Raw genomic sequence first — 20,187 nt, 5'->3', positions numbered from 1 at the left:
TGTCATTTGGTCTTGTTTGGTTTAGATAAAGATTGGTTATTTTTTCTAAACTGGTGTGGTGTCCATTTGTAGTGTTTTCATTGTGTTACTGTGTGTGTTATGAACAAATGTTTGGCACATTGCCTCTGAGATAGACCTGACTGCTTGTGCCAAGCCACCAAGGGGGTAAGCAGGGGCTATCTTGGGTGTGTAACTCCCTTACCCTGACTAGAAGGACGGGTCCCTAATAGGACAGGATGCATACCATTGCGAACTAGAGACCCCCATTTCTAACACATACCCACCCTACCAATGGACCCATTGGCAGTCCTATAGTTGTTACCTTTGCAGCCAAGTGTTAAGTGGGTGCAGAGTAGGCTTGGGTGCCAGATAGCACCAGTGCATTGCTAGAGTCGGTATAGCACACCCCCAAAACATGGTAATTTGAAGATATGGTATATATCTAGCAAGAGCTGTGTAGTGTTCCAACCCCTACCCAAAACCAGGCTATGCGGAGCTGAAACTGCAAGCTTATCCTTTATATGTCCATATTGACTCGATACTAAAACAACAATTTATTGAGGCTGAGCCACAGTGCTGATTCCCACCATCCGATCGTGTGCAGCACAGTGCAAAACTCTGAAGGGGAGCGGTTGGAACGTGGAATAAAATGTGTGCCCAAATGTACCTGTTCTTCTCTAAAATATGGAAATGCATAATGTTTACAAATAATTGTATTGCTATTTGAACTCTGTGCCAGGAAACAAGGAAACAAACAAGTACCACCAAAACAGCACCTCCCTAACCCCCTAGGTGCAGCTACACAAATAATGGAAAACCCAGCTCGTTTAGCAAATATATGGCATTTTTGTCTTGTTTGAGCAGTAAGGTTAATAATGGCACATTAATATGGTGTGCCTTTGGAGTCCCACATGCGTCTTACCTTTGAGAAAATGCACTGCTGGCCAATAAATATCGGGTTTCCAGTAGGTCCCTGCCCATCTTATGTGTCCCATGCTGGTGCTGGTTACAACAGTCAGGGTTAACAACCCCTTATATTTCCTTTAAAAGCCAACTGTACATTTACTCCTATTGACATGTCCTATGTTGGTACCAAGTGCTTTATGAATGGTACTTCCTGGACGTGAGTAATAAGGATACTAAGGGCCTGATTTTGATGTTGGCGGTCCTGGAACCGCTGCCGCTTTTTGGTGGTCTGACAGCCCGCATACCTGGCAGTCCGACTGCCTGATTACGATGCAGGTTGTGAGACCACAATCTGACCGACTCTAGACCACCCCCAAGATCTGAGCTCCCGCAGCAGTAGGGAGAGTAGCAGTCAATGGTGCAATTGCTGGCATGGGCACCACCGCCAGGATTACAACCTGCCTCTGCACTGATCTTTTCATGGCGGGACGCCGCCATGAAAAGGTTGGTGGAAAGGCAGGTTTTGGGAGTGAAAACATGTCTCCAGGTCGAGTGTGCCCTGGAGACATGTTCATGGTGACACCTCTTTGTGCCCCCATGCCATCTACATGGTTGCACACTGTTGCTCCTGCAGACAGTACTGCAGGAAAACAGTGCTCCCAGATGCATTTCAATTTGTTCGGCATTTGCTTCGGCTCTTAACAAGCGCCGCAGCATTCTACCACCAGCCCTGTGGTGATATTGTAATATGGCGGTCAGGATGCCTGCTTGTTGAGGTTTACCCGACTGCCACTGCACCAGCTGGCAGTGTGCCCGCAAACATTTAGATCAGGTCATAAGTGTGGTATTATGTTCTTAGTTTCCAAACCCCAATTTTACAACCTGGCTGATCCTTGCACAGAGTCCCATGTTGAAGATGTGTCCTTGATTTTCATGTTTGAGTAATGTTATGCCGAATTAATACCTGGCCAAATATTCCTACTTAGACCGACTCCCTGTATTTAAATTCCTTTCTGTGCGATTACCATTTACCAATCGGATGGATTCGCACAAGGACTTTTCCCTATGCATTATCTCGCCTTGGGCATGCAGCCAATCCAATCCAACCCAAATGAGTGTGTTGCCAAGAAATGCATGTGTATGAGAGAAGCTGCTCCTTTTGTCACCTGACTGTGAACCCAACTTATGTGGGGGGTAGTAACGAAGTTAACAAGCATGTACGAATTTGATAAATTCAAATATGTTGATTTGGCTGCTAGCCAATGTGGTAAACAATGATACGGTGAAGTAAACATCAGCTGTGCTTCTTCTTAAAAGAGTCTGGCGCTAATGCCCGTCATTTACAAATGTGAAGACGGCCTAGTGGTCTTACACTGCTGGCTCCCCCAAAGAGAATGACCCTTGCAGCCACCGGGTGTTTACGCAGGGTCCTGCTCCGGCATTTTAATTGATTGAGACTCCCACATCAAGCACTTCCCCCTCAAGCCCTGAGGGGGGATGAAGTAGCACGAGAGGTGTGCATCCTGGCAGGGGAAAAGCCGCTGCCTGCCAAATGGCCGCCCTGCATTCCAGGTAGCTAGCGGCATTCCTCCTTCTCTGCCTGCACTTTCTAGCTGTCCAAGGAGCTTTGCAGCGCAGGCCATCATACCATTTCCTAACACAGGATAGCCCGCCCATGGCACAACCTGTAGTAGAAAATTCTGACCTCTAGACGGCCCAGACAGTTTAAAATCGCTTTGTGCGAAGTCAGGAGTCTTTGCCTACCATAGCCATTGTAAGATTTTCAGACTCCGTCCAGTTTTGCAGTGAAGCCATGTTGTGACTGAAGCCATGTTATGGCTTTTGTTTCACGCAGGCCTCTAAGGGCCATATGTATGAAAGTTTGGTTTTGGAATTCTCAAATAACGATTTTTTTGGAATCGCTATTTGAGAATCGCAAAATGCTATGTATGTAGGATTTGTAAATAATTTTGCGAATTCTACATATTCCTTAATTGCGAATTGCAAATTGCGATTCGCAATTAAGGAATACCTCCCCATTCATTCCTATGGGCCTAGAGGCCCATAGGAATGAATGGAAAGACATTCTCAATTTGCGATTCACAATTAGAGAATCGCAAATTGAGAATGCAATTTCAAGGGTGCCAGGGTGTCAAAAGGACACCCTGTTACATCCCTGAAATGTGCATGTGTGCACATGTGGCACACATACATGCCCTGAGGGCATGTATGTGCGTCACATGGCACTTTGAAAAATGCAAAAAAAGTGCATTTTTCAGAGAAATCGCAAATTACCGCCAACTTGAAGTTTGTGGTGATTTGCGATTCCTTTAGCCCAAATTGCACTTTGTCTGTGCCTCTTACATTGCATTTAAGGAATCGCAAAATTTGTGATTCCTTAAATGAATCGCAAAATAAGGAATCGCAAATTTTGCGATTCCCTATTTTGCGAGGCAGTTTTACCTTAATACATCCCACTTAGCTAAATTGCGATCGCAAACGCCGAAATTCTGCGAATTTCGGAGTTTGCGATCGCAATTTTGTTTGATACATATGGCCCTAATTGATTTAAAGTCTCCGCCAGCATGTCTAGAATATGATGTCCGCCTGAAGTGGCAGGCAGTGTAGATCGATAACTGTGCATCATGTGATCGAATTATTGATTGGAGCAAATTAAAATGTTATACACTGTGATTCGAAAGTCCTGTTCTTTAAAAACAGCACATTTAGGACAACCAGTTTTCCTGCGGAAATGAATTGCTCCAGTCTGCTCAAATACGCGAATACAACTAAAATGAACATTTAATAGTTCTGAATATTGGCAAATTGAATTCTTACTAGTTCTCTCTGCTCTTCCATGCAGTACATCCAGCGCTAATCGTGCCTTGGTGCTGTTGGCCAATGATAAGGCATAAGTAACAACCGCCAGGGTATAATTACTGGAAATTCCTTCTTCAAATTTCTTCTCAAGAAATTCCAAAGCTTTTGAGACATGAGCTTTGTAGTGTTTCTAAAAACAAATAGTAACAAAAAAAGTTTACAGCTTGTTTCAATATGTCATCTAAATACACGAAGTTAGTGATTTTGAGATCACTTGTACTTACTTTAAACTTTGTAAAGGTTCCACTTCCCTGCTACACTGAACATACAATAGCCATTGGAAAAAGCACTGGCAAAGCAGATCGTTCTGGCTCTAATGAGTTAATACATGGAAACAACATTTGATCATACCTGTATTTGCTTGTGTTAGCTCCTTAAAGCCAGACCTATGGGTTTTGGTAGTGGTGGTAGTGGTGAAAATAGGAATGGTGGTACTAGTGGTGGTAACAGTAGTGAGAACTGCTAATGATGGGAGTAGTGGTAGTGGTGCTTGTTTTAATGGTAATGGTGGCGATAGATCTGGTGATGTGGTGGTGTAGGTGATGATGGTAGACACAGTTATGTAGGATGTGGTGGCAGTGATAATGATCATAGTAGTGGGAATAGGGATGCAAATGGTGAAGGTAGTGTTGGTGGTGTAATCGTGGTAATAATGGGGGTGATAATTGTAGTAATAGTGGTGAAGGAGGTAATTGTGTTGGTATGTAATGGTGGTGGTAATGGTAGAAATGGTGGTAGAAAAGATGCCTGTGGTAATGGCATTCGTAATGATTGTTGTAGTGGGGTAGTGGTCGTTGGTAGTGGTGGTGGTAATTGTGGAGGTGGATGTAATGGAGTTGTTGATAATCTAAAAAGAAGCTGGCCTTTGCAAAAACAAAAAACTAATTAAGTGGCTATCTAAAGATCAGGTTCACACTTGAGTACTGACAAAACCATTAACTCAAGACTACTGTGGTAGAAGAAAAAACAGAAACAATTCTTTTCTCCATATAGTGCATGCATGGTATACATTATTGAATGTGTAGTGACTAAAAGGATTTTTCAGCTCCAAAATAGTCCATCATGCACTATAATATTATTATTATTATTATTAATTAGCTTTTCTAGAGCGCATAGCTACCCGGAGGCATCCAAGCGCTAGCGGCATAGCAGTAGGTTTACAAACTGATATCTTGAAATAGCCACATTTTTTAGGAGCTTTTGAAAGGTAAGAAGGAGGGTCAGTGAGCGTAGCCGCAAAGGAAGTGTATTCCATAGCCTGGCTGTACTATATGAGCAGGAGCTGCCCCCACTACGTATCCTGCGAATTTTGGGGATGATGGCTAGACTCATGCTTGCAGAGCAGAGGAGTTTCCTGGGATGGTAGAAGGAGATAAGGGAGTTAAAAAGGATAGGACCTTTCCCCATCATTGTTTTGTGGGCTATGCAAAGGGATTTGAATTTAATTCTTTCCAGAATGGGTAGCCAATGTAGGGCTTTCAGGCATGGCTTCTCCTATTGAGTTCTTGGTACTCCGAGCAGCATCCTGGCGACGCAGTTCTGGGCCACTTGGAGTTTCCTAATGGTTGATTTGGGCGCTCCCAGGTACAAGGCGTTCCCGTAGTCCAGGAGTGAGAGAACCAGGGCCTGGACCACCGTTCTTCTTGCCCCACTGGGGAGAAGGGGAAGAATTTTCCTCAGCATTCTGATGATGTCGTAACACATACCGGCCACCTCCACAGCTTGCTGTTCAAATTTAAGTGATTTGTCGAGCCACACTCCCAGGCTTTTGATCTTGGGTTTAGGGGTGAGTGCTTGTCCTAGACAAGCTGGCAATTGCAGTTTGAAATCAGTGTTGGGTAGGTTACCCAAATACATGATTTCAGGTTTGTCGCCATTAAGCCTGAGGCAGGGGTTTTGCATCCATGTAGCCACCTTCTCCAAGAAGGTTTCTAAGTCAGAGGGGGGATTGTGCGGGTGTTTTAGAGAGACCACTAGCTGGGTGTCATCCGCATAGGTGACAATTTGTATCCCAAATGGAAGAACAATATCAGGTAGTGGCCTGATATATACGTTGAATAAGGTAGGGCTTATGGATGATCCCGGAGGAACTCCGTACCTAAGAGGTCGGCACCTGGAGGTAGCTTCTCCTGAAAAAACTTGAAAAGTTCTACCACTGAGGTACGATTGGATCCATGCTATAGCATCCCCTGAGACTCCTACATTCCTAAGCTGGTTCAGAAGGATATCAAAATTGACCGTGTCAAACGCGGCACTTAGGTCGAGGAGAATGATGGCTACTGCTCCTCCCAGGTCCATAATCATTTTAGATTCCTCTACTATGGAGATGAGAGCTAGTTCCATTCCCAATAGGGGTCGGACGCAATTTTGAGAATGGTGTAAGAGATTATGAGATTCTAAGAAGGCTGAGAGGCTGGAGTTGATATGTTTTTCCAGAATCTTGCAGACCATGGGTAGCAGAGATATGGGTCTGTAATTACTCAGTACATCTGGGTTTAGGGTTGGTTTCTACAAAAGCGCTCTCAGCATGGCTTGTTTCCAGGGAGGTGGCACCTGGGCATTGGTAATGGAGAGATTTAGGACTTCTAATATTGCTGGTAGTACCACCTCTGTGACCTTGTCCAACTGACGGGGTGTGGCCGGGTCACACGGTGAACCTGATTTTTTCTGGCCAAAGATGTTTAAGAGCGTGGCTTCGTCAATAAGTGGGAATTTCTCCAAGGGGTGCCACCTATCCTCTGAGGGTCTGGTGATCACATCCAGGTTAATGGGAAGAGTTGGAATGGGAGGGTCACTAGGCAGTGGGGAGGCCGGGAATGTGTTATATATAGATTGAATTTTTTCTTAAAAGTAGTCTGCAAATTTGTTTCACCGATCAGAGGAGATGGTGGTTTCGGGAGCTGCGAGATCTATAAGGGTCTTTGCTATGCCAAGATTTCTCTGGGAATGTTAGCCGCAGAGGAGATTTTTGCTTCATAATATAATGTCTGGGCTTTTTTCATTTCCGCTTGATAGGTTTTTATAGCCAGTCTGTAATCAAATTTACTATTCTCTTCATAGAATTTTCTCCATTTCCTTTCATGACATTTACTGGCCTGTATGAGTAATCTTAAATGGGGCGAGTACCACGGCGTTGTCCTTTCTCTTACCCTATGTGGAATCTCTTTGGCCGGTATCACTTTGTCCAGTGCGGATTCAATCCAGAGAGATAGTTTTCCTGCTGCAACAGTAATGTTGGAGTCTAAAATAGGCTTGGACCTTTCCAATGTGCTGGCCCATGATTCTATGGACAATTTTGCCCAGGGCTGATCTTTACTTATTCTAACTTCCATGTGGTTACGTTGTATTACACATTTTAGGATAGTGGGGATCAGTAAATGATCCGACCAAGGAAACGGGATGGGGGTCCCCACCGATAACATATTGTTGTTGGCGAACACAAGGTCGAGTGTGTGGCCTTTGATATGTGTAGGATCCACCACTTTTTGCAACAGTTGAACAGCTGATAAGTCTTGGGACAATTCTATAGCTTCAATGTTATTTTGGTCATTGAAGTGTAGATTAAAGTCTCCCAGCAATTTGATGTTGCTGGAAGAGCTTACTAATGTTGCTGCTACTTCAGGTAGAGAGTTAATAAATTGCCCCGCCCTTCCAGGAGGGCCATATATAAGTACTCCAGAAAAGGAGCAAGTTGCCAAAAGTGAAATAGAAAAGAACAAACTTTCACAATCGGATACAGGATTGGGCTCAACCCGACACGCATAGGACTCTTTGAATATGACTGCTAACCCTTCTTCTTTCTTCTTCTCACGATCTCTGAGCTGAATGTAATATGCTGGCGAAAGAGTTTGAATCTCATCTGCGGTGGATTCCTTCTGAAGCCAGGTTTCTGTTAAAAACAGAACGTCCGGTCGCATTTCTATGAGAAAGATATTTAATTTGACCAAATGTTTGGGTAGTGACCTGCAATTCAGAGCAAACATTTTGTACGTATGGTCAATGTTGGTGTTTTGCTGAATATCAGCCTTTGGGTGTAGCGTAAATGCGCAGTGGGCACATGCCCGTTCGTTCTTGTCTAGATGCACGGAATGGTGACATTCAACCTTACCCCAGTCTCTTAGCCCTGTGAGGTGGGCTGATGAATATACCAACGTTTCTGCAGCTGGGGGGCAGGGGTCCTGGCCCCTGGTCCCGTTCTGGCACAGACGGGCTTGCCTTTGGCGCACCCGCTGCGCATCCAGGTGTGCATCCAATTAAGTAGCCAGCCCCCGGAAGTGAAAGCGCGGTCCTCCGGCAGAGAGGGTAGAGCTACTATGCTCTATAGTGACATGCCCACTCTGTCCGTTCAAATGGGAGCCCCCGCGACGCACCGGAGAGTCGAAGAGTCAGCACAGGTAAGTTGAACTTTAAAATCAGGTACACAAATATCCTACATATTAGTATGCTAAAAGTATAAAAACAACGTTTTTTAAAAGTATCAGTGCAAGTACTCCATAGAAGGAAATATGATACACAGAACAGCCATCAGTATATGCACAGAGAGTAATACTCCTATGGGTAGAACTAAAACTCACTGTATATATTTTGAAAAATGGATACCAATATGTCATGCAGAGACCTGTACAATATTGATAGACCTAAAAATGTTGGGTGATATATCTTTTGAGGCCGGCATATACATAAACAAAAATGCAATTTACAACTAACTACGCGATTCATAAAACAAGTTATGGTTTGGAAAAAATTATATCTTGCATTATTTTCCTGGAACGCATCTGTGTTCTTAACCCTACGCATGTGCATTCGCTGTACTGCCAAAAATCTTTATTCTTAGGTTTAGAGTAGTGGAGATATTTCTTTAATGTTTTTATTCTTCACAAGAAAAATATTTTTCCACGTCAAATCTCCCTTTTTCTCAGGAACCTCGGAAAATGTGTGTCTATGCACATTCACATATGTTCTCAGTGCCTAATTGGACCAATGGTTGTGGTGTGGTCGACTGACACTCATATTTTGGGGATTTGACACGCCTGACGTTAGCTCTGGTGGCGGGCTTCTGCGTGGAAATGTGGGCCCTGCTACTTCTTTTTACAAATCAAACACTGTATTTTCTGCATTACTTGCATCTTGCTCACAGTATGCAGAAAAGTGTGGTATGGCATTCAAAATGTTTGGGGACACCCACAAAGTTATTACCTTTAAGGTGTTCACCTCAAAATAATCTCCACCCCGATAAGCCTCTGTGAATGCCCTCTTGTTGTTAGTTACAAATGCAGAACATCTGCACACTTTGTGGACATCCTTCAGTACCTGGCGATTTTAAGGTTGTTTGTGTGTAAGTCAAGCTAGTGCACAGAAAAAGCGTCAAATGCCAGATCAAGTATATGCCTCTTTCCTCCAGTCAGGCATCCATGATATCAACACAGAAACTGTTGTGTTCCATTTCTTCCATATTAAACAAGCATTTGCGATGCAACAGGTCTAGCCTTTGGGACCTTATAAGTATTTACCTATGCTGGATAATATCGCACATTACTGAGTATTCTATGTTGTGTGCAGCGACCACTGATAAGAGGTCTTAGCCCTCTAGGGGAGTTCACATTGCAGCATCTCGCACAGTAGGTTCACTGTCGGTCAGTTGTTCCTTCGAGAAACTTCCAGATAACTCAAGCAAGACCCGCAGATTGTAGACTGGCTACAGAGTGAACTGCAGCATCTAGGCTGATTGCAGTAGGGACATTCCCCCCATCCCCCCACTGCAGCAGGAGCTGCAGGCATTCTACTGTATGCAGCCGTTACGTGAAGTAAGAACTGCAGCTCTACCATAAGCAGTGGCGTAACGAAACTTGAGGGGGCCCCCTGCAAGGTACGTGGAGGGGCCCCCTCCGGACTCAATCAGGAGCTCTCCGGCCAGCGTACTCTGCTGAGGGAGGCAGGGGCCCCTGGAGCTTGCCCCCCCCCCACCGAGGGGGCTGCGGGGGCCTGTGTTACCCCCCTGGGCAGAGGAGGAGCCCCTACTGGGTTTCGATGTGGCACGTCCGATATGATGTGGCATTACGACCAGAGCTGTCGCCTTTGGAACTGGGAACCTTTGTTGAAAGCCCGACGTCAACTAAACATCCCGTGATTCTGGGCAAATCACTTAATTTCACTGTGCCTTAAAAAGTGAATGTGAATGTAATCTTGTGTAATATAACTGGCATTCATATAGAGCGTGCCAATGCCATTGGGACAAGTTTGCGCTATGTGAAACAGTAAAAAAAAAAAGGATAATTGTACAGTGCTGAGCTGCCGCCTGGAAATAAGGAATACATTAAAAATACCAAAGCCGGATTTTGATGATGCTACACCATCAGAAAGGTTGCTGCAATCAAGCCATCCCTGCACTGGCGTAACGAAAATTGAGGGGGCCTCCCTGCACGGTACATCGAGGGGCCCACTCCGGGCTCAATCAGGAGCGTTCTGGCCAGAGTGCAGTGCCGTGGGGGCCCCCTGGAACTTGGGGCCCCCCCGCACCACGGGCAATGCGGGGGCCTGTGTTACGCCCCTGCATCCCTGGTCCCCTGCGAGAGTGACTGTGAACAGGGATTGCCCAGACATTTTATTTCACGTGTCACATGGTTGCTCTGTAATCCTTAATACAGTTCCGCAGTGGGGGCTGGCAAGGGTACAATAGGTCGCGGGGGTGCCAAAATTCAAATCCTTGAAATGTGCTGGACAGAGACTCTGACCTGGGGAAATATGAGTTCATTGATTCTGTCAGAGCATCTTAATATTTGCACAGAGCACACAACTGTACACACACAGACGTTCGGCACTGTCCAGTGAAGAGAGGGGTGTTGTAATTCAGCAATCAGATGCACTGGCAGGCAGTGTTTAGAGGGCCTGACATTTGGCGTCGCCGTTTCAAGTCAGGATATGTAGGCCCTAGAAAAAAGCCCTGTCGTAATGTAGGTGAAATGCCAAAGCGGCAATTTTTTAGGTCTCGCCTGAGACAGCGCTTTAGCGCTGCTCTGGCGAGACTTATAGTAAGCGAGTTTTGGAAGTGCAAACAGTGGCTTTTCAGGCCTCCAAATACAGTGCATGTGCGTCGGCCGGGCGCGCGCTCCATTTGGAGGCCTGAAAGCACTCGTTTCCTTTCACTTTCGCGGCCGCACGGCCGCTTTGATGTTTGATCACGATCGCGATCACTTTCACTTTTGCGGCCGCACGGCCGCTTGTTTACTATATTTATTTGTGCATTACCCTTTGCAGCAGGATGCATTCATTATCAGCCTTTCAGCCTCACTTTGGAGTTTTTCGTTTTCCGAATGCCATACTTGTCTTTAAAAGAGCGCCTCCCACCGAGGTTTAGGAAGTGCTCTGCTGTTTTATGACATGTACTTTACAGTGCGTGTACACCTTATTGCCATGATATTCCCGGTGGCAGTGGTAGGTTTATAATGTATAAAGTACTTGCGATTGACTTTTTGTGTTAAATAAACATCCCTGGTGCACTGAAATACAGAACCCTGACCTCGGCACACTCTAGAACCAGCCGGCCGAGTTACACTTTGCTCGCACGAGTGCTCACAATCATGTTCCAATGGCCTCGCTCAGCCGCACCCAGCCGCTCAAGGCGCTATAAAAGCTGCTTCGACACGCACGGCCGTGCTTGGCTTCATCACATCTGATCCACATACCTGCTCCTGGTGTCAAAGGCTCCCAGCTACCTTGGCGACTTCTGCTATGACTTCCTCACAGCAGCTCCTACTCCCGATGCTCTGAAGCTACGGACTGTGGTCTTCGTAGTCGCCCGCTTCTTGCAAGCAAAAAGACCAGAATAAACATAGGCATGACCAAGGTTTGATGCACACGCTCGGTGTGGCTCGCAGCCCCCATAATCGGCATCATTAGCACACTAGGGACTCACATGCACAAAAAGAGGCAACGATCCTGGTTGTTGTCATTAGACACCAACATAAATGCTATCTGCTCAGAGACTCGCGTTTGTAGAAAGAGGCCACTTTGGTTGTTGGAGTCACAAGTGCAATTAAGACTCGCATTTCCAAACAGAGACCCACATGGACGAACTAAGGGACATATTATCAAGTCAGGCGATAAAATTATCGCCGCTTTAGCGGCAGAAAACTGCCGCTAAAACGGCGATAATGGGCTTGATAATATGCTCTATGTAATTCCAATTGAAGTCCATGTTAGATGTCCTTCACATCTAACATGGGCTTCAATTGGAATTCCATAGAGCATATTATCAAGCCCATTATCGCCATTTTAGCGGCAGTTTTCTGCCGCTAAAGCGGCGATAATTTTATCGCCTGGCTTGATAATATGCCCCTAAAGACTTGAGGACAGTTACTCCCCCTCATTTCCACATCAGATCAAAGATGTACTCCATGAGAAGTTGACCCAGAATGTGACCCGTAATAGGGTTATTTATGCTGCATGCAATTTGGGAACCAGTCGCTGTATTGGAAAATATTCTATCTAACTCTGACCACAGTGCTGTTAAGGTGACTCAAATTTTACCTGCATTAGGTCCTAAAAAAAGAAGAAACAATAACCCATGAATTCCCAGTGGAGAAGGTGATTCCAAATGGAAGAAAGAAACTTGGAATACCCTTCAAAAGAAAAACAATCCCAATAAAGCAGGGAAACTGGGCATACACATTTACCTTGACAGAGACATATTGTGAAGTACTGAAGAAAATACGATGTGCATTTGAGAGCAAGCAAGAGTAAAACAGATTTATAAACATAAACAAGTGGAACATGTATATATGGGGGTTAAGAACTACCAGAGTAACAAGCATTTGCAATGCAATAGGTCTCGCAATTACGCAAGTTTAAGCTATTGGCACTGTAAATGACAATGCCTCTTATTTATGTTAAACATAAATAAAACGCATTGTCAATTACAATGCCAACAGCTCAAACTCCCATAAATGCGAGACCTATTGCATTCCAAATGCTTGTTTGCCTTACTCCCTCACAGGAGCCTAAAAGAGAAAACTGCATTAAGGGGGAGCGCCGGGAGTAAGGAGCCCAGGGACTTGCCAGGAAGTGTTTCAGGACTAAGGGGGGAGTTAGAGATCACGTACCCAATCCTACAAGGTGCCTAGAGGTGCAACATGTGAGGATAGACTTGTATTGGCAGAGCGGTGTAGGTTTAGGAAGGGATGGCATATGAAAGAGGAGATTGCATGGAATGTAGTAAAGGTCAGAATTGTCATCAGCATTCTAAACATTACTCTCAGACATTCTGCCGGTTTACTTTTGCTGGAGTTTCAACAATGGAATACAAAAAAAGTTTCTGCAAAATATTCCTCCGAATCTGAAAGGACTGTTATAGCATTTACATAGCGCATTCGGGGAGGATAAAGCGCTTTGCGGAAAGCCCATGTGCTTGCCTGACCTGCAGACGGTCATCGACTGTGCATGCCTACCCGGCTCTCCGGCCAGAGGGCTGTACTGAGAGTGCCCCCTGGAGCTTGGGCCCCCCCCCCACCATGAGGGGGGGGCGGGGGCCTGTGTTACGCCCCTGACCATAAGTGCTGCATGGCCTGCTTCCGCCAACTGTTCTAGACTAGGTCAAGGGCACGTTCTTGATCGGCTGTTACAGGACACTCATATTCACACCCAGCTATAGCAGATCTTTAATGTTTCGCATTGAATACAGATGCTGTGTTTCCCGAAGCCGAGCATGCAGGCGCAAGCCTGCTGAAGAATGCCCCTGGACACCGCAATACCTGGAGGTTCTCTGCTGCCATCAGGTTCTCGACTAACTGCAGTTGTGGATGCAGACTCGGTAATAATTTTTCAGCAGGGGGTGCACGTTTTGGACTAAAGGTCGCTAGGTCTGACCCTGACTGTTAAAGGCCTTTGCAGTTAGCTGTCTCTGCACTTCACACCATCTGAAAGGAACTACCAGCTTTGCAAAACTGCAATGTCTCTCTCACATATCATCCCATTACACTTACCACCCACTCCACCTTTCAGGATTGTCAGAGAGGCCACTCCCTCCGATACGTTCGCAAGGTCACGGCGTGACAGGAACGGGGTATGCGGGCACTCAGTGTAGCTAGGATGAAGTATTTTCACAAATGCTTAAATCTGCTTCAACATCTTGTGGGATGCCATGTGCACCATACCGCTACATGTGCACAAAGGGCCTCATTTATGAAAAGTGACGCATTGCTACTAGAAAACAGCGATGCGTCACTTTTCATTGCACCCTCCTTGCGACGCCAATGATGCGTCATATTTACAGTATGACGCATCATGTCGCAAGGAGTTACAGATACGTCAGTATTTCTGACGTATCTGCAGGTGCAAAAATGACGCATTGCTGGAGTGTGTCACAAAAGTGACGCAACTCCAGCAATGGGTCATTACACATGGGCAAGTCCCATATTCAATGATCCTGCGTCAGTCTTCGTAAGATATTGACGCATTTGCGTCCTAGAAGTGACGCAGTGGAAATCTCATAGATTTCACTGCCTCACTTCTACGAGGCATCATACCGCCCACCCTGCATACATTATACCTGGTGCAGGTATAATGTGGCACAGGGGTTTACAAAGTGACGCATCTACCTAGATGTGTCACTTTGTAAATATGACGCAACATGGCGCATTTTTTTATGCCGCTGGTGCATCACAAAAAGTGACACACCAGCGGCGCAACAGTGACGCAAGGGCTCATGAATAAGCCCCAAAGTGTTTTACCCTTCCTCCCCAGTGTACACAGTGCGCTGTAACAGAAAAGACAATATATTAACTGCACCACACAATGTGTGCGTGGATGACGTCTTCGTCTAGTAAAGTCCCGCCCTGTCCTCCATGCAGTTCCACGAGGTACACTGTGATTTTCCTCTACATGTGATAGGTTGCAGTTAATGTGACGAAGCTCCGGAGTCCTTGCGTACTAGATCGGTGTGGAATGGGTACTGCCTTGCCCCCTGCAGCATGTTGTAGTTGCTCAGCACATCCCTACCCAGCTGCAGGTCACTCAGCTCACAGACTCTGCGTGACCCATGCACAGCAGCACTATGCACTTCACACCTTGTGCACTTGACCTGCCAGACCACTGGGTTGTATGTGATTTTATGTACTTCTTATCTGGAAGTTTAGACTACCTCCCAGGGCTTTAAGTGAGCCGGGTCTGTCCGGTCTGAGCACCGCAGTTATTTTTAGGGGGACTGGAGCTTAGTATGGAAAGAATCTTCTGGTAATGTACAATATGCTGATTTAGAACAGCAGACACCTTTGGCTGGTAAGCAGGTCTGAATGACAGAACGAGTTGATCTGCGAAGGAGTGCACTTCAAAGGAAGATACCATCAAGGTTCAGCGATTACACGTGAGGGTAGGTTTGTGGTCCTGTGTTGTTTCCAATGGGCATTAAGTAATAGGTAGCTTTAGTTGCATTATTTTCACGCTTAAAATGAATATATTTGCATTCATTGTTTTATTTCCTATGGGTATCATTCAGTATATAGTCTCATTTTGTATTATTGTTCTCACAGACAGATGTGTTGTATTTTATGTCACCATTCTAGAATCGAGAATCCGAAGGTATGAACGAAAATGTTCCCCTCCTCAGCAGTTGAAGTTGGAAATTGCTCGGGCTGCTGGCAGAGGCGCAACTAGAGCCACATTTAGTGGGGTGTGTGGGGGCTAATTCTTCCAACGATAGTCAGAGTAGAGATGCAGGAGCTCTAAGAAGGGGTGAAAAACAACAATGCCTGGTTAGCAAGTAAATGGTCTTTTAAAGACCCGTGAAGTACTCGGGTGCGGCTGTGTGTGTGCCCGGGAAGCTGTGCCTCATCCTGTGTCATCCCGTGCTGACACACACGACGGGAGGGGGGGGAGGGGATTGTAAAGCCATTAATCAATCCTGCCATAACCCAGCCCAGAGCCACTCACCTGCTATCAACCAAAGAAGAGATGGCAGTAGCGTCGCTATCAGCTCTTTTTGCTTAACGGCAACCAACATGTGCATGGCAATTTGTAACATATATTATTATTATTTAACAGATACGTGTGCACTCTGCAGGGCTATGAATGGTCGTGCTCCGAACCACCCCCGTTCTCACGAACAAGTCAATCATATTCGTGACTGCTAGGTTGACGCCTCTTATTTATGTGTTTTTATAAAGCACGTACTTTACCCAGAGGTGTCAGAGTGCTTTAAAATAGAGTGAAGTAAATTACATAAGGAGTTCGGAGTAACATGGAAGTAGATGGCACTACTCAGGGCTTTAAGTGGGCCGGGACTGACAGAGTCTGAGCACCGGCAGTTATTTTCAGGGAGCCTCGAAACGGGTCTCTATCGGGCTCTATTTTCGGGCCTCGCAGAGGTAGTCCGTTATCTTTGTTTTTTCTTGAACTGCAGTGAGAGCATGCACATCGATGTGCGCATGCTCATTTTGCTTACTACTGAGTAGTGGAGGTCAAGGCATGACGTCATGCCAGGAGAGCCACGTTGTAGGAGGACTCTGTTGCATGTTTTGACGGGGTGGTGGCTTCGTTAAAACTAACCCCAGTGAAGCTGCGTTGCGTTGCCTTCTGGGAGCAGTGCTTCTAGTACACACAGCCTCACGTGAAGCCACCCTATACGGGAGGTGTCTGCCTGGGCATTTCCCGGGATGATGGCATCGGTCTTGGGGTACTGGGGAGGGTGTATGGCATTATCCATACATAACCTTGTTGTAATAAGGTGGGGAGAGAGCGAGCCAGAGCGGGGAATCCAAATCTGATGACACTCTGAGGTGTCCTAGAGATGGCGGCTTGTCGGAGCAGGGGGTACTGCTACACTAGTTATCTTTATTGAGACCACGCCCCTACTTATATAGACCACACCCCTTTGAGGTTTGCCCCGCCCCTTTTAGAGCACCCCCAGTTTTTTTCCCACTTAAAGCCCTGCTTCCTCCCCATTGTTTACACACTGTACACAGATGGCAGCTCGCCCATATGACAATACAGTGCACATCTTGGCCACACACAAGGTAGGTGACCCTGTGTTCAAGTATCTTTGCCCTCATGTCTTTCCTATTGTTTCCCGATGAAGAGAGCGCTCATTTTATAGAATTATTTCTAAAATGTTTCACGGCAGCAATTATTCCGTCCCTAGGCATCCTAAATGGGACGGTTTAAGGTGAATGAGGCTCACGAAGAGGATGTCATTTGTCTAGGATCACACGAGCTGCCACTTAGGGAATCCTGGAACATAGCGAAGTTCTTCAGAATTCGGAGGTGGTGAGGCATGTACTAGGACACATCTCCATGCCACGTGCACATTAACTTTCATCCTGCAAAAAAACAAATGCAAATGGCTTTAAGAGCGCATGGTGCCGGATGTTCCCTTCACTTGACACCTTAATGGGAGGAAGTGTGCCGTAGTTTGTGGTACCTTCGCACCCTGATGCTTCTGTATTTGGAATACTTATCACATCTCTGTATGGGATGGCTAAGCCTCTATGTAATTTCACCAGCCGCGGTGCGTCCATTAGGGCGTTGGGGCGTAGCCCCCCCGCCCGCAGCTCCCCCGGCGTCTTTGAACTTAAGTAAACTGAATCAGTTTACTTAAGTTCAAAGACGCAGAGGGAGAACTGACAATCATGTCAGTCAGCATGACGTCGGACCGCCCACCCCCTTCAGAGTCTGAAGGGGGTGGGCGGTCTTGCGTCATGTTGACTGACATGATTGTCAGACGGACCAGGGGCAACAGTGCGCATGAGTGGGGAAGGTGAGCGAATTTCCGCGCCGTGCCCAGTCATGCGCACTAGTGTCTGCTCTGGCTTGCGCATGCCCATTAGGAGAGTGAGGGTTGAGCAAAGGCTCAAACCTCGGTCTCCTAATGGGCAGGCGGGCGAGCAGTATCCGTGCCCTAAGCCAATCCTGGCGCTGCCTGGCTGGGAGAGGCTGTAGGTGCCAACGGACCCGAGGCGGCGCGGACCTGCTAAGGACATCAGGTAGGATAAGGATTTTTTAATTTATTTTAACACACCCCCCTCCTCCCCCCGGCCCCCACCCCTTTTTCTTTTTACGGTTCCTCCGAGTACATACACGATGCAGAACGCCCGGATTGCAGTAAAGGAACAGTGATTCATGTTAGCTACTAGAGACGTCAGGCGCCGGTGTGTGTGGCTTTCTGCTTTTATTAAAATCGTTTAATCCTTATAATGTTAATAAGAAGAGCGAGGGAAACACTGCCGCGTTGTAAAGTGAGTCCATAAACATGCTAAGCGGAGGGCCGCACAGCAGCTTCTCCTAGTGCCTAGAGGCCCAGTTCCTTACCCTTAGTGCTTACAGATGCAGCTTCTGTTCCTAGCGCTTACAGACAGCTTGTGTTCCTAGTACTCACAGGCACATCTTCTGCACCCAGTGCCTAAAGGCACAGCTCTTTGCCCTTATTGCTTTCAGGCACACCTTCTGTTCCTAGCGCTTACGAACACAACTTCTGCTCCTAGTGCTTAGAGGCAGAGCTCCTTACCTCGCCACCGGAAATGTCCTGGGCCGGCCGAAATTACAAGCACTCTCCAAGTCACAGAAGCGGCGGGCCACAGAGCAAAAGGTAAACTCCGTTTGGTTGATTTTCCATGTTTAAGACAGTGTTTCTATGGTATGCCAATGCTGCCATCGCCAGTCTTCGAATATGTGGCTGTAAGCTTGTGCTGTTTATTTTTAAAGGTGCTAATAATAAATTGTGTTTGTGACTACTACTTATAAATTACAAGCAGGGGAACCAAGCTTGAGTCTCCGTGTCCTCTCAACCTCCTGTGATCCTGGGCAAATGATCACTTAGTTAATCGAAATCTCCCAGTGCCTAAAAATAAATGAATGTCTTTGTGTAGGTAACTGGTGCTCATGCGAGAGGGCTGCCGGAGACAGTCATGGTGGCAGAACTATGGAGAATCTGCCCGATGCTTCTGAAAAGAAGATGACAGATCGAGTTAGGCGACAAACCTTCCCCAGCCCTGCAGAGATGCAGGGACCATGGAATGTGTTCAGAAATTCTAGATTTGGCTTCAGGGTGACCAGTCTGCTCATACATCACCTCCACAGTGTCTGACAATGGCCCCAGAAGGCTCAAAGGCCCCGAGAGGGGGACCCAGGACGGGGAGGGGCAGCACACGGTTTGAGATAAACTGAGAGCTCCCTCCAGGACCATTCTTTCTAGAATTTAAATCTGTCAGCCACGGAGAACCCGTGAATCAACCTCTCCGCAAACCAGCAATATCGAAACCCCAGCCACCCCAACCCGCAATCCTTCTCATTAATTTCAGAAAAGAAGTCAAGACTTTAAGTGCCCCGTCACCTCGAGGCGCCCCTGCCCTCTCTCATTCAAGGGCTTCCCCCGCAATGTGGCAAAGCATTAGGTAACACTGCAGCTCACATGCACCCTTGGCTTGTGGTATCTCGGCAGCCAGCCACACGCCTCAGGGGGTTAATGCACCCTCTGCAGAGCTCTGAGGGGAGTCGGCAAGTTCGCTTCCTACCTGCTCTGCCTTTGATCCTTCTGCGGTTGATGAAAGGTTAATTAATTATTGAATGAGTGCCCATTATTTACAGTGCTGCCAAACGTAGATCTATGCGCTATACATGGACGTATCATTGCGGTCTCTATCCAGATACAATGGATTAATGTTATTAAAACAGACACTCAAGCTGCATGCTCTGCCCTAACTCCATTTGGCACTATGTTTGTTTCACTCCCAGACATCGCTCTGAAGCTTGCAAAGGTCTCAGACATCACAGGCAGGCTGCAGTGCTGAGAATGTGTCCACCTATAACACAAACCCACAGACAGGTGCGCAAATGCACATTCCACAAAATACACCCCGCTACGGGGGCACACCAGTGACAGATTCTGCGCGCCATAAATCCTTGTCACATATCAAGCACTGTACACAATAGGAATTACTTTTTCCTTATTTTAATAGGGAAAAATATGTATAACGGTGCTGCCTCTTGTCCGACACAAACCCTTTGCAGTTTTGTGGTGTACATACACACCCTGAAGGACACACTGGTGAATGTGATTAGGGTGTTGAGGCTCTAGTCTTGGACAATATCTGTACGTGAACCGGATGTGTAGTCATTTACAGTCGTCCACCCCAATCCCCCTGACTTCGGTGCTTGTGGAGGTTGTAAATGCATACACATGTGCACATGTTCTCTGCAGATGCACAATAGAAGAATTTTCAGAGACATCACCTAGGCATTCTGCAGATTTTCACTTATGCGTGCTTGCACTTATTACATTTTTCCTACAGGCACTGGACTGGTAAATTTCTCGTAGATATGGCGGTCGGGCACTCATCCAGATTAGAAAGTTTACGCCTCACGACTTTCAAATGTCACCAGCTGATTTTCACTGCAGCTTACAGCTCTCATACTGAA

General features: G+C 46.4%; 1 protein-coding gene across 1 annotated transcript in view; it reads right to left on the bottom strand.

Annotated features, from left to right (window-relative positions):
* Positions 1–20,187, bottom strand: part of LOC146817360 (CD109 antigen-like) — a 1,044,213-nt gene that overhangs the window by 218,120 nt on the left and 805,906 nt on the right. Inside the window, exon 26 of the mRNA XM_085610952.1 lies at positions 3,745–3,916. Within this exon, the coding sequence (XP_085467078.1) occupies positions 3,745–3,916 (172 nt within the window). The remainder of the gene's footprint in view (positions 1–3,744; positions 3,917–20,187) is intronic.

Source organism: Triturus cristatus, chromosome 6 (assembly GCF_964204655.1).
Source record: "Triturus cristatus chromosome 6, aTriCri1.1, whole genome shotgun sequence".
NCBI classification, from domain to species: Eukaryota; Metazoa; Chordata; class Amphibia; order Caudata; family Salamandridae; genus Triturus; species Triturus cristatus.
The sequence above is the reverse complement of the archived record's forward strand: the minus strand, read 5'-3'. Positions and strand labels throughout refer to the sequence as shown.